The 13,966-nt window shown below is 45.0% G+C and overlaps 1 protein-coding gene across 1 annotated transcript in view; it reads left to right on the forward strand.

The window, feature by feature from the left end:
* LOC309553102 (uncharacterized protein) overlaps positions 1-13,091 on the forward strand; it is a gene marked incomplete at its 5' end in the record, with an annotated part of 35,392 nt that extends 22,301 nt beyond the window's left edge. Inside the window, one exon of the mRNA XM_082253999.1 lies at positions 11,316-13,091. Coding sequence (XP_082110125.1) covers positions 11,316-12,912 — 1,597 coding nt within the window. The 3' untranslated portion in view covers positions 12,913-13,091. The remainder of the gene's footprint in view (positions 1-11,315) is intronic.
* Between the last annotated feature and the right edge of the window lie 875 nt (positions 13,092-13,966).

Below are 13,966 nucleotides of genomic sequence, written 5' to 3' on the forward strand. Positions count from 1 at the left end.
GACCTGCCGCAGTAGAATTACTGTGAGCGGTCAGCAAGTGGTTAAAATATAAACATACAAACTATACATATAAAGGCCAAAGACTATCACATGAATAAAAATTCCCAATGAGTGTTGTGACAGAAAGTGAGAATTGAGCTGGAAGACACTTTGTCACATATGGTTCCCAGTCAGAATATCATGCAGCCTACATCTGTCACCGTGTGCAACTGACCACCAGAGACACCGACACCTTAGATGTAAAAAATGCCTGCTTACCAGCAGTACTGGACCTCTTTTTTACAGGAGGCCAGTATATGTCTGGTAACTAGATGAATTTTGATAATTTACTGTCCACTCATAGGTATCATACCAGAGTACCACTAATCTAACTAACCTAGCCGACAACTAGGTCCACATTTTTCAGAGGTCACCTTTGCTTCTTCTGCAGCAGAACGAAGAGGTTCAGTCTATCTACAGGCTGTTTTTATACAGCTAAGAATGAATTACTGAATCCCAAGGTGTTATAATACCATTAATTGAATATATTAAAATTTAGTACAAAGAGGATGTATATATATATATATATATATATATATATATATATATATATATATATATATACAGTACACACACACACACACACATATATGAATTTCTTTCAGAAGGAAGATGGAATGTTTAAAGTAAGGATAACATTATACCCAGGAATTTTTTGAAGCTAAGATAGGGGCCACATCCGGTAGGAACTTCAAAAAAGTAAATTGAAAATCTAAGACCGAGAGAGGGAGCTTTATGAAAAAGTACTAATGAAGATGATGATGATGGCTATGGTGGATGTGATAAAGATGAATATGAAGCCCCGTTTTCTTGCTGAATTTTCCATTTTATTCCCAAAAATCCTATTAATTTGGGATGTGCCTAGAGGGTATAGTTTGGAATATTTTCTTACCTCTGATTGTAAGTAAAACTACTGATTAACTAAATGTTTTCACAGCCAATGGGCTAACTTGTCCACCAGATGGCACTCTAAGACTAGAAATCCATTTATTAGGTCTCCTGGGAATAAAATTGGATTCATTTGATTCAATCTTATATCATATAAAATATTTTTTATCCTTAGATTAATTTAATGGTATTTTGCTTAAGGGTATATAGTTATATTCTTGGGGTGTGTGGCATTATTTGTGATAGTAATCATTTGGTGATTTGTCATCTTAATCATGTACAGTAACACTGGCTAAAGAAGTATTATTTTATCCAGTGATCCATATTAATGTATTAATTATTACTTCTTCAAAATCTTTAGATACATCTTGCACCATCTCCATCTTACTTCAGAAAACGTAGATTATGAAACACACTTCTTATTTTAAGGATTATAATAAAACATAGATATGGTAATAGTCTTCTTATCATGACTGAGTCCTTTTAGATAGTATGATGTCTTGTCTATAATGTACACTTTAAAAAGTGATTTAACCTTTTATAGTCTTTTCCAAAAGTTTCCCAAAAGTAGAAACTGTTGTGTCTTATGAAAATATGGAAATATATAAAATCACTTTTTTTCCCGGATTAACTTTCTTTAGAACACAGTCCCAGAATATTTGCCCGTTACATAGTTACATAGTAGGTGAGGTTGAATAAAGACAATAGTCCATCCAGTTCAACCTGTGTAGGTGTGTGTGGCTATAATCATCTCGCATACCCCTGAATGTTCTGATCCTTGAGATGTACGTCTAGTAGTCTTTTGAAAGCCACCATACTACCCGCAGACACCACCTCTTGTGGTAGAGAATTCCACAATCTTGTAGCCCTAACAGTAAAGAACCCCCCACGTTGCCTGAGGTTAAAACGCTTCTCCTCTAATCGCATTGTATGCCCCCGAGTCCTCATGCAATCCCTTCGACTGAACAGCTTTTTTTCTAAGCCTAGATCCCCATTGAGATATTTTTCTAAGCCTAGATCCCCATTGAGATATTTAAAAATTGCTATCATGTCCCCCCTCAGGCGTCTCTTCTCCAGGGAGAATAAATCAAGCGATTGCAGACGCTCTTCATAATTAAGGTCCTCCAATCCCCTAATTAGTTTAGTTGCCCTTCTCTGGACCCTCTCCAGCTCCAACACATCCCTTCTGAGGACAGGTGACCAGAACTGGACAGCATACTCCAGATGAGGTCGGACCAGAGTTTTATAAAGTGGAAGGATTATAGTCTTATCTCTGGAATACATCCCTTTCTTTATGCATGCTAATATCCTGCTAGCCTTGGCAGCTGCCGCTTGACATTGCATGCTGTTGCCTAGTCTATCATCAACCAAGACTCCCAGATCCTTCTCCATTTTTGATTCTCCCAAGGTTTCCCCACCTAACATGTATTGTGCTTTTATGTTTCTAGTCCCCAAGTGCAAAACCTTACATTTCTCCACGTTAAACCTCATTTGCCATGTCGTTGCCCACTCCGTTATTATGTCCAGGTCATTCTGTAGGATATCTGCTTCATGCTGTGCTGTTATTGCCCTGCCCAATTTTGGGTCATCTGCAAAAACTGATATTGAACTACTGATCCCGTCCTCAATGCTGTTTATGAATAAATTGAACAAGGTTGGTCCTAGGACTGAGCCTTGGGGGACCCCGCTTGCTACCTCAGACCAGTCTGAGTATGCGCTGTTTATTACCACCCTTTGGACCCGCCCTTTAAGCCTGTTCCGTATCCAAGAGCAAACCCTGCTGTCGATACCTGCAGACCTTATTTTATAAATTAAGCGCTTATGGGGAACTTTATCAAACGCCTTAGCAAAATCTAGGTACACCACATCCACTGGTCTGCCCCTATCTAGCTCACAGCTCACCTCCTCGTAGAATGTTAAGAGATTGGTTTGACAAGAAGGCCCAGTTGTAAACCCGTGCTGGTTACTACTGATGATGCGGTTGTCCTTAGCAAACTCTACAATATAGTCCCTTATCATCCCCTCCAGAAGTTTACATACTACTGATGTCAGACTGACAGGCCTATAATTTCCCGGTATATGCCTCTGACCCTTTTTGAATATCGGAATCACGTTTGCTTTCCTCCACTCCCCTGGTACATCTCCTGTCCTAATACTGTCTGCAAAGATCAGGAACAGTGGTCTGGATATAACCTTACTGAGTTCTTTAAAGAGGTTGTAAACTCGTTAAAAAAAATGTTCTTTCTTTTACAACCTGCAAGAGAAAGACATAATGAGCTAGTATGCATCGCATACTAGCTCATTATGAAATACTTACCTTAGAACGAGCCCCCGCCGTGCCGCTCTCTTACCTGTATGACGAGCGACATGTTCAGTCGCCCGTCTTCCGGGATCGAAAAAGGGGGTTTGGAAAGGGCGTCTGTTAGGGACTTTTACGTCTTCCGGGATCGCGGCATCCGGCCATCGGATTGGCCGGAGCCGCGGTGACGTCACTCCTGCGCACGCGCGCAGGAGCCGACGGTCACGGCACGGGGCTCTGAAGGAACGGCACGATCAGCCGTTCCTTCAGAGCGCATGCGCCAGTGACGTCACTGGCTGCATTAAAGGTAAATATCTCCTAAACCGTACATGTTTAGGAGATATTTACAGTACCTATAGGTAAGCCTTATCATAGGCTTACCTATAGGTACAACTTCCTGAGGAGGGTTTACTTCCTCTTTAAGTACTCTCGGGTGTACGCCATCCGGGCCTGGTGATTTGTTTGTGTTAAGTTTATCCAGCCTTTCCCTGATTTCACCCTCTGTTAGCCATAGTGGCAAGTCCTGTGCACTACTACTAACCATACAGTCATGGTCAGTGTACCCCTCCATTTCCTGAGTAAAGACTGACGAGAAAAAAGCATTCAGTACGGTTGCTTTTTCAGTGTCCTCTGTAACCATCCTCCCATCACCGTTAATTATGTGTGCAATATGCTCTGCCCTAGTTTTTTTGCTGTTGATATACTTAAAGAATTTCTTTGGGTTTTTTTTACTATCCTCCGCTATTTGTCTCTCAAAGTCTATTTTAGCCATCTTGATTTCGTGTTTACACTTCCTATTTGCCTCCTTGTATTGGTCGAAAGCCAATACTGTGCCCTCTGATTTATATTTCCTGAAGGCCAATTTTTTTTCCCTAATAAGTTTTTTAACGCTACGGTTTAGCCATCCAGGTTTGGCCTTGTCTCTTCTAAATTTATTTCCCATAGGAATGCACTGCAAGATGCCTTTGCTTAATATGTTCCTAAAGCATTCCCATTTTTCCTCTGTGGTCAGGGATCCCAGGGTTTGGTCCCAGTTTACCCTTTCCATCAATGAGTACAATTTTGGAAAGTCTGCCCTTCTGAAGTTAAGGGTTCTTATATTCCCCACTTGCCTTGCTATATTGTTATTTATGCTAAATGTGATCATCCTGTGATCGCTAGAGCCCAGGTTGTCCTGGACTCCTACCTCCGAGATTAGGTCTGGGTCACTAGTGATCAATAGATCCAGGATTGCATTATCTCTAGTCGGAGAATCCACCAACTGTGACATGTAATTATCCTGTAAGGTTTCCGTGAATTGACGGGCCTTATGTGAGTGTGTAGTCCCCTCTTCCCAGTTAATGTCGGGATAATTGAAGTCCCCCAATATGATGACTGATCCTAGCTTTGCCACTTTACCCAAAAGTGCTAAAAATTCCTGCTCTACCTCCTCCCCTTGTTTAGGTGGCCTATAGCAAACCCCCACAATTACTTTTCCCTTTTCTCCTTCCCTATGGAGTTCTACCCACATGGATTCTAACTCCATACTCATCCCTTCCGTAATGTCACTCCTCTCAATCACCTTTACATTATTCTTGACGTAGAGACAAACTCCTCCCCCTCTTTTTCCTACCCTGTCCTTCCGGTACACCGAATACCCTTGGATATTGGCCAGCCAGTCATGTGAGGGGTCGAACCAAGTCTCCGTTATTCCCACAAGGTCTATGTCCTCCTCATGTACTAACATTTCCAACTCATCCATTTTATTAGCTAGGCTCCTGGCATTAGCATATACCCCTCTTAGTTGTACGGAAGTTAAACGTGATTGGTGGTTATGTTTATTCCTGTTTGGTCTGCGGTTCTCCCGCACAGACCTACCGATTGACGCTGTGGACCTACTGTCGCTGCTGACCCTACAACTGTCTTCAGTCCTTTGCTCCCTCCTGACTGATTCTACTTCTGAGCCCTCCCCCCGTCTCCTAGTTTAAAAGCTCCTCCAACTTGGTGGCCATCTTTCTCCCCAAAAGAGCTGTACCGCCCCCATTAAGGTGCAGCCCATCCTTACTAAAGAGCTGGTAGCCGACTGAGAAGTCGGCCCAGTTCTCCAGGAACCCAAACCCCTCCTTCCTACACCAGTTCCTCAGCCACTTGTTAAGTTCCCTAATCTCCTTCTGCCTCTCCTGTGTGGCTCGAGGTACAGGCAGTATTTCAGAGAAAACCACCTTGGAGGTCCTTTTCCTCAATCTATTACCTAAGTCCCTGAAATCGTTCTTTAGGATCTTCCACCTACCTTTAACTTTGTCATTAGTGCCCACATGCACCATGACCGCTGGGTCATCCCCAGCCCCCCACATCAATCTGTCTGCCAGATCTGCGATGTGCCAAACTCGGGCGCCCGGTAAACAACATACTGTTCGGTTCACGAGATCTTTTTTACAGATTGCCCTCTCTGTCCTCTTGATAATTGAGTCCCCAACTACCACAACCTTTCTAACCTTTCCTGAGTTACAGCCCCCCTTCTTCCTGGAGCCGTCCCTCCCCTGGCAGCTGGGGGAGGGCGCATGCTCCAGCCCTGCCACCCCTGAGCTGATATCCCCCTCAACCTGCAACTCGGCAAACATGTTGGGGTCTATCAACTCAGGACTGGCCTCCCTGACTCTCCTCCCACTAACATTCCTAACAGTCACCCAGCTGCGTACCTCTGATGCCTGCGTCTCTTCTACTCCTCCCTCCTCTATGCTGGCCCCTGCCAGCGCCTGATGGGTAAAGTCCAAGCTCCTTTCCAGGTTGTAGATGCCACGCAGTCTTGTCACTGTGTTCTCTAGATCCACGATGTGGGCTTCCAGAGCAACAAGTCGCTCACATCTTGCACAGCAGTATTCGTCCTTGATTGGTTCATCAAGGAACGCATACATGGCGCAAGAAGTGCACTGAGTGGCATCCGCAATCCTGTCGGACATTATTACCCACTACTCTATGGGGATATATTAACGACCTGCTCTTCCTTACCTACACTACCTCTAACTTCCCTGGTACTAAACCTGGGGTACCCACCAGTCGCTAATACCCTCACCAGTCACTAGATACTCACCAGTCGCAAGGATCCTCACCAGTCGCAAAGATACTCACCAGTCGCAAAGATACTCACCAGTCGCAAGATACTCACCAGTCGCAAGATACTCACCAGTCGCAAAGATACTCACCAGTCGCAAAGTTAAATGTCTCTTGTGTGTAATCTTCTCATTTTGTTACCATTATTGTCTTCAAGGAAACCTTACACTAAACTTGGACTATAGAAGAAGTCTTCAGAAAAAACCTTGATTACCCTGTACCCTGAAGCTCAAACAAACTTTCCTTTCGTAGCCAATTATCAGAGTCTTATGGTTTGCAAATTTGTATAAATGTGGAGATGGTGGGTTCATCAGAAGGTTATCTGGCCAACCCATTGAGAAAAATGTTATCTGCACAACTTTTATTTCATAATTTAAAATCAGAGCAACTCTGATAATTATAAGTGACTTCTTTATAATAAATGGAGATAAAGCATTTCCTCAGATTGGGTTGTGCTGTGCTCACTATGATATGAGAACTGAAGTTCTAGAACCCCAAAGACCCGTGACACCAGGGTTACTGTGTATATTCAGGATGAGCCCCGCCTCTGCACACTGCATGATCTGAGCCAGAAGAAGCCCCACCCACGACCACCAATGGGGATCAGTATAGAGGCTGATGGAGGAGGGGCTTAAAGATGACATTTTTACATAGGGACCTCTGCAGCTCACATATGGACATGATCTGCAGTGATGGAGGTCTACTGATACCTTTATTATTTTAGGAAAGATATCTAGATACTGGAGTGGAGAAATTCTGCTATGAGGGGCTGAAGTCATTTCCCATGATCCTAAGAGAGATCATTATTTGAGATAGGTCAGATAGTTTGCTCCAGCATAAATGATTACACCATATTGGTCAGTAGGGATGGGCGAACGGTTCGGCCCAAGAAGGAGTTCAGGCTGAACATTTGCCTGTTCGGCCGTTTGCCAAACACCTGAATTTGCAGGGTGTTCCCCGGGTGTTCGCCCCAACAAACACCCTGTAATGCACAGTGCATGCAAAGGTTTGCCCAACCAAGGTGCAGTGTAAGCTGGTTGTTAAGGATTGGAGCCAGGAAGCCGGCAGAGGTGACCCTAACAACCGATGAGTCATCAGCTGTAAATGGCTTCCCCGTTGACAGCTGAAAAAAATATAAAATAAACAAAAAAACGGTACGGGGTCCCCCCAGTCCATACCAGGCACCGTGGGTCTGGTATGGATTTGAGGAGGAACCCCATGCCAAAAAAAAAAAAGGCCCCTAAAATCCATACTAGACCATTGTCTGAGCATGCAGCCAGGCATGTCAGGAAAAGAGAGGGGACGAGTGAGCGCCCCCCTTCCTGAACCATACAATGGGGTGCTGGGTGCTTTGGGGCAGAGGGGGATTTGCTCCCACTTCGACGCACCTTGTCTCCATGTTGATGTGGACAAGGGCATCTTCTTGACAACCCTGGGCTGTGGTTGTTGGGGTCTTATCTTTAGCAAGGGGGCTCCCAGATCCCCCCGCCTATGTGAATGGGTATCGGGTGAAAATGTCAAAAAGTAATAAGCACAAGAAACAGTTTTTGATAAATCCTTTAATAACAAATAAAAAAATAGTGCCCTTCCATGTAAATCCATAGTCAGTCACGATGCCCGATGGACCCAAAAAAATAAAACGCTCTCGCCTCCCGTTGGCCCCGCCTCATTCTGTTTCTATTGTTCTTTTACTTTTTGACACTTTTTTGGTGAATGGGTAGGGGTACAATGTACCCGATGCCCATCCACAAAGGGTGGGGGGGGGGTAGGAACAGGGGGCACCCCTGTTAAAGTGGGCTTCCAGATTTTAATAAGGTTGTTGGGAAGAGGCCTTTGTCCCCATCAACGTGAGGACAAGGTGCTTTGGGGTAGGGGGGCAGGGCCCAACTCCCCCATGTTATTGACTGGGGGGACCCCATGCCATTTTTTTCTTTATTTTTTCAATAGCCGGGTGCCAATAATTTTAACTGCGAGTCACTTTAATTGGCATTTGGCTCGTTCTTTTTTTCTTTAGAAATTTCATTTTTGCTGTAGCATGTTTTTTTTTTTTTTTTTGCGCTACTTTACAGGGACATTAAGGGGACCCCCCAGCACTATATTTTATGGAATTTTTAATATTTATTGTTTTACTTTAAGCATAATTAGAATCACTGCTCCTGAAAAAACTATTGTTTGTTTTTAAAATGATTTTTGATACATGTCCCCCAGGGCAGTACCCAGACCCCCATATTGCATATACTGTAAACCTTCAAAATTAGCACTTTTAATTTGTCCTGTTCAAATCCTATAGATTTCAATGAAATTTGCCATTTGGGTTAGAACATTTCCCCTGTTCGGAAGTTCTGCTGCGTACCAAACAGGAGGGTGTTCAGCCCATTCCTATTGGTCAGAATCTCCTGGTCATTGTGCAACCAGCACTAGGGCATATGAGCTGTAATATGATTGGTTACTAAGGGTGACACAGAAACTTTCCTGTGAGGACACATTTTAAGATTCAGTAATAATTTATATCAGTTTTGTTTGTAAAAAATGGAGTTCAGTAGATGATCTGCAATTGTTTACAGAACTGTTATCAAATCCCCAATTGTCTAATGAATGCTGCACTTCAAAGCCTGAACTGTGACTGAATGGAGTGGAATTGTGTTCTCTGTCCATGTGATAGGGTTATTTTTATTGTTCACCCCCTGTCATTTTCACCCCCCCCCCCCATGTCATCTTCCTACCATCCCACTCCCTGTCATCTTCATCCCCCCCTGTCAACTTCCTACCATCACATCCTTGTCATTTTCATCCCTCCCTGTCTGCTTTCTACCATCCCACCCCCTGTCATCTTCATCCCCCCTGTCATCTTCATCCCCCCTGTACCCCACTGTCAGCTTCCTACCATCCCACCCCCTGTCATCTTCATCCCCCCTGTACCCCACTGTCAGCTTCCCACCATCTCACCCCCTGTCATCTTCATCCCCCCTGTACCCCACTGTCAGCTTTCTACCATCCCACCCCCTGTCATCTTCATCCCCCCTGTACCCCACTGTCAGCTTCCCACCATCCCACCCCCTGTCATCTTCATCCCCCCCTGTGCCCCACTGTCAGCTTCCCACCATCCCACCCCTTGTCATCTTCATCCCCCCTGTACCCCACTGTCAGCTTCCCACCCCCTGTCATCTTCATCAGCCTGTACCCCACTGTCAGCTTCCCACAATCCCACCCCTTGTCATCTTCATCCCCCCCCTGTACCCCACTGTCAGCTTCCTACCATCCCACCCCTTGTCATCTTTATCCCCCCTGTCACCTTCATCCCCCCCTGTCATCTTCATTCCCCCCTGTCACCTTCACCCCTTGTCATCTTGTACCCCTGTATCCCCACTGGCAGCTTCCTACCACCCAAGCCCCTTAAATTTACTGGTGCACATCATATATGATGAACGCAGGGACAATTTTTTTCTTCCAGTGACAACATGGACACAAGGACATTTCTCCTTCCAGTGAAACCACCAATGCAGGGAATTTTTTCTTTCAGTGACACCAAGGATGCAGGGACATATTATTTTTTCCAGTGAAGCCACAGATGCAGGTGCATTTCTACCTAAGACCCTGCTCACCCATAGTGCAGTGACCGGGCTTTACAAATGTTTATGTTTTTTTTTTCGGGGGGTGCAAGCAGCTGGTCTTGCCTAGGGCGCAAAATAGTCTAGCACCGGCCCTGCCTCCAGGCTTTCTAGGAGCAAAACGTACACATATAATTTTCAGACAACCTATCACACTTTTGAAGGCCCTGGAGCACCAGGACAATGGAAACACCCACAAAATGTCCCCATTTTGGAAAGCAATCACCCCAACACATAATCTAGGAGGCATAACGCTTCTTTTGAACATGTAATTTTTTTCCACAAGTTTTTGGAAAATGTGGAAAGAATTTCCCATTACAATTTTTTGAGGCACTGTAGGGCAATGATAAGCACTGACGTGGCATGGATGTGGCACGAATGAGCACTGAGGTGGCATGGGTGAGCACAGATGAGGCATGGATGTGGCACGGATGAGGCATGGATGAGCACTGATGTGGCACGGATGAGCACTGACATGGCATGGATGTGGCACGGATGAGCACTGAGGTAGCATGGGTGGGCACATATGAGCCATGAATGTGGCATGGATGAGGCATGATTGAGGAATGGAGGAGGCAGGTGGTGAACAGTGCTACAGGCTCCCTCCTCTCCTCGCTCGCTGTACCGATCGCTGTGTACAGAGTGCGAGGAGAGAATTGAACTGGACATGCGCCGATTTGCTGACAACTGATAACTCCGTCATTGAACGGAGCGATAACGTTGTAGAGAGCAGCTGTCATTGGCCCTTTTTCATGATCTGTGGTGCATAATGCCCCATGAGGCATGATCCGCCGTGAAGCAGGGGCGCGTCGGGAAGCGCAATTCTGGGAGGACGTCATTTTACGCCTTCCCAGAATAAGCCGACCGCGCTATCATTCGGCTATGTGTCGGCAAGTGGATAATTGCTGTGCATCCTCTTGCAGCAAGTGACTGACGCTGTCCTGAAATATCTCAGCTGACTCCTCCATGCCAATTGGTGGGGCAATGACAGGAGTATCTGTTGATGAGGAGGTAGAACATGGAGCTTTAGCAGCTACTGATGACTTCAATCATTTCTGCTTCTGGGAGACAGAGGAGGAGGAGGAGGAGGAGGATGAAGACTTGGTTAGACACTCCACCACCTTCTCTTCATATCTGGGTGTAAAAGAAAGGCCCATGTACCCTACATCTAGATGCTGCACCCCTGATGTGGTCTGTGGATATGAATGCTGGAAGAAAGGCATGCCATGCCACTCCACAATTAATTAAATAGATTTTTATCATTGTAAATGTACACAATCATGGGGCTTGTCTTATTCTGACATCAAAAGGTTAAATAACAAATCAACAGAGAGCTGAGCTCAGCCTCGCCCTGTGCAGACGAGTTGTAACGAGCTCAGTTGTATTTCTAGCTCCAGACTTTCACTTTCTCTTCTGTCAGCGATGGCGTCTGCTGATCTGAGAGCTGAGCTGGAATGTTCCGTCTGTCTGAACATTTATACAGATCCTGTAACCTTGAGATGTGGACCCAACTTCTGCCGGGTCTGTATTGATGGTGTGCTGGATACACAGGGGGGGTCTGGAGGATATTCCTGTCCTGAATGCAGAGAGAAGTTTCCGGATCGTCCTGCACTGCACAGGAACATGAAACTACGTAACATAGCAGAGACTTTCCTGTCTGCTCAGCCAGATAAGGAGGAGCTTGGGGTCTTCTGTACTTACTGTGTGGACTCTCCTGTACCTGCTGTTAGATCCTGTCTGCTCTGTGAGGCCTATCTGTGTGAGAAACACCTGAGAGTCCACAAAAAGTCCCCAGAACACATCTTATGTGACCCCACCTTGTCCATGGAGAGCAGGAAATGCTCCGTCCATAAGAAGATCCTGGAGTATTACTGCACTGAGGATGAGACCTGTGTCTGTAAGTTTTGTGTGACTGGAGAACATCGGGGACACCAGATGGATATGATGGATGAGGCTTCTGATAAGAAGAAGAAGACACTGAGGAATGTTCTGCAGAAACTTCTGACAAAGAGAGAAGAGATAGAGGAAAGAGTCCAAAATCTGCAGGAACACAGGAGGAAAGTAGAAGAAGAAGCAGCTGGTGACACCGAGAGAGTCACTGCCCTGTTTAGAGATCTCAGGAGACGTCTGGAAGACCTGGAGAAGAGAGTCCTGAGGGAGATCTCCGGGCGGGCAGAGCGGATCTCCATCTCCATCCGGGATCTGGAAATAAAGAAGGAGGAGCTGTCCAGGAAGATGGTGGACATTGAGGAGCTGTGTAACATGACGGATCCACTGACTGTCTTACAGGAATCAGACACAGGTGACTTGTGTGATACTGAGGATGGAGATAATGAGGACAGAGAGAGACATGAGGAACTCCTCCATGATGGAGGGGGTCTGGGTGTGGCGGGGATCTTACACACCGGTTTATCTGATATAATAACAGAGGTAAATGTATACTTCTATATACAGGGAGCTGCAGACATATTACTGGATGGAAACACAGCTAATAATTATCTACAGATATCAGATGACAGGAAAACTGTATCCAGGTCAGATATAGACCAAAATCACCCCAAAATACCAGAGAGATTCCAGTGTTATCAGGTGATGAGCAGTCAGAGTTTCTCCTCAGGGAGACATTACTGGGATGTGGATGTCAGGGGATCGAGGAATTGGATAATTGGGATGTGTTACCCCAGTATAGACAGGAGAGGGGTGCAGTCAGAGATTGGAATGAATAAGAAGTCCTGGGGATTGGACAGGGAAGATGATGAGTATTCGGTGATACATGACAGTAAACTGACCTGCTTACCCACCAATCTCTCCAGTAACAGAGTCAGGATAGATCTGGATTATGAGGCCGGGCAGATCTCCTTTTATGATCTGTGTGACCCAATCCGACACCTCCACACCTTCACCACCACCTTCACTGAGCCCCTCCATGCTGGGTTATATGTAGGGGGAGGTTGTATAAAGATATGTGGGGGGAGGCGGGAGATGTGAGAATTCTGCCCACAGTCTGGTGACATCACAGGGACGGGTGGTGGGATTGGTTCATTGATCAGCCAATGATTGGAGGAAGTGGTTTCTCCTGGGAGAAGTATGAGGGCTGCCATTGCAGGCCTCCTTCTGAAAATGCTAGTTCCCTGGCTGTGTGTAATGTAAGAACTTATAAAGTGATAGTAAAGGTAAAATAAAAAATGACAGATATGATGGCGTCTGTCACTGACATGAACATCGCAGTCTTTGTTTTTCGGAGTCCCCCTGTAACTTCCTTCTTTTACCTGTTGGTTCTGCTGTTATTTCCCAACTTCCTATAACAGGCCAATCTGTCCTACAGAAGTGGCAGTTAGAGGATTGAGACAAACCATTTACCACTGACAAGGGTGCTTACAATGATCAGCTTTTTATTCATTGATGGAAAACCTTTATTCCAAAAGGAGACACAAATGTTGGTGTAACGGCTTATAAAGTGTTATCTGGAGTTCTCCTTTAATTTGTTAGTCACTTAAACATAGAAACATAGAATGTGTCGGCAGATAAGAACCATTTGGCCCATCTAGTCTGCCCAATATATCTGAATCCTATGAATAGTCCCTGGCCCTATCTTATATGAAGGATAGCCTTATGCCTATCCCATGCATGCTTAAACTCCTTCACTGTATTTGCAGCTACCACTTCTGCAGGAAGGTTATTCCATGCATCCACTACTCTCTCAGTAAAGTAATACTTCCTCATATTACTTTTAAACCTTTGCCCCTCTAATTTTAAAACTGTGTCCTCTTGTGGTAGTTTTTCTTCTTTTAAATATGCTCTCCTCCTTTACCAAGTTGATTCCCTTTATGTATTTAAAAGTTTCTATCATATCCCCTCTGTCTCTTCTTTCTTCCAAGCTATACATGTTAAGGTCCTTTATCCTTTCCTGGTAAGTTTTTTCCTGCAATCCATGTACTAGTTTAGTAGCTCTTCTCTGAACTCTCTCTAGAGTATCTATATCCTTCTGGAAATATGGCCTCCAGTACTGCGCACAATACTCCAAGTGAGGTCTCACCAGTGT

The sequence above is a fragment of the Pelophylax lessonae genome, assembly GCF_965119305.1.
Source record: "Pelophylax lessonae genome assembly, chromosome: 4".
Classification (NCBI taxonomy): domain Eukaryota; kingdom Metazoa; phylum Chordata; class Amphibia; order Anura; family Ranidae; genus Pelophylax; species Pelophylax lessonae.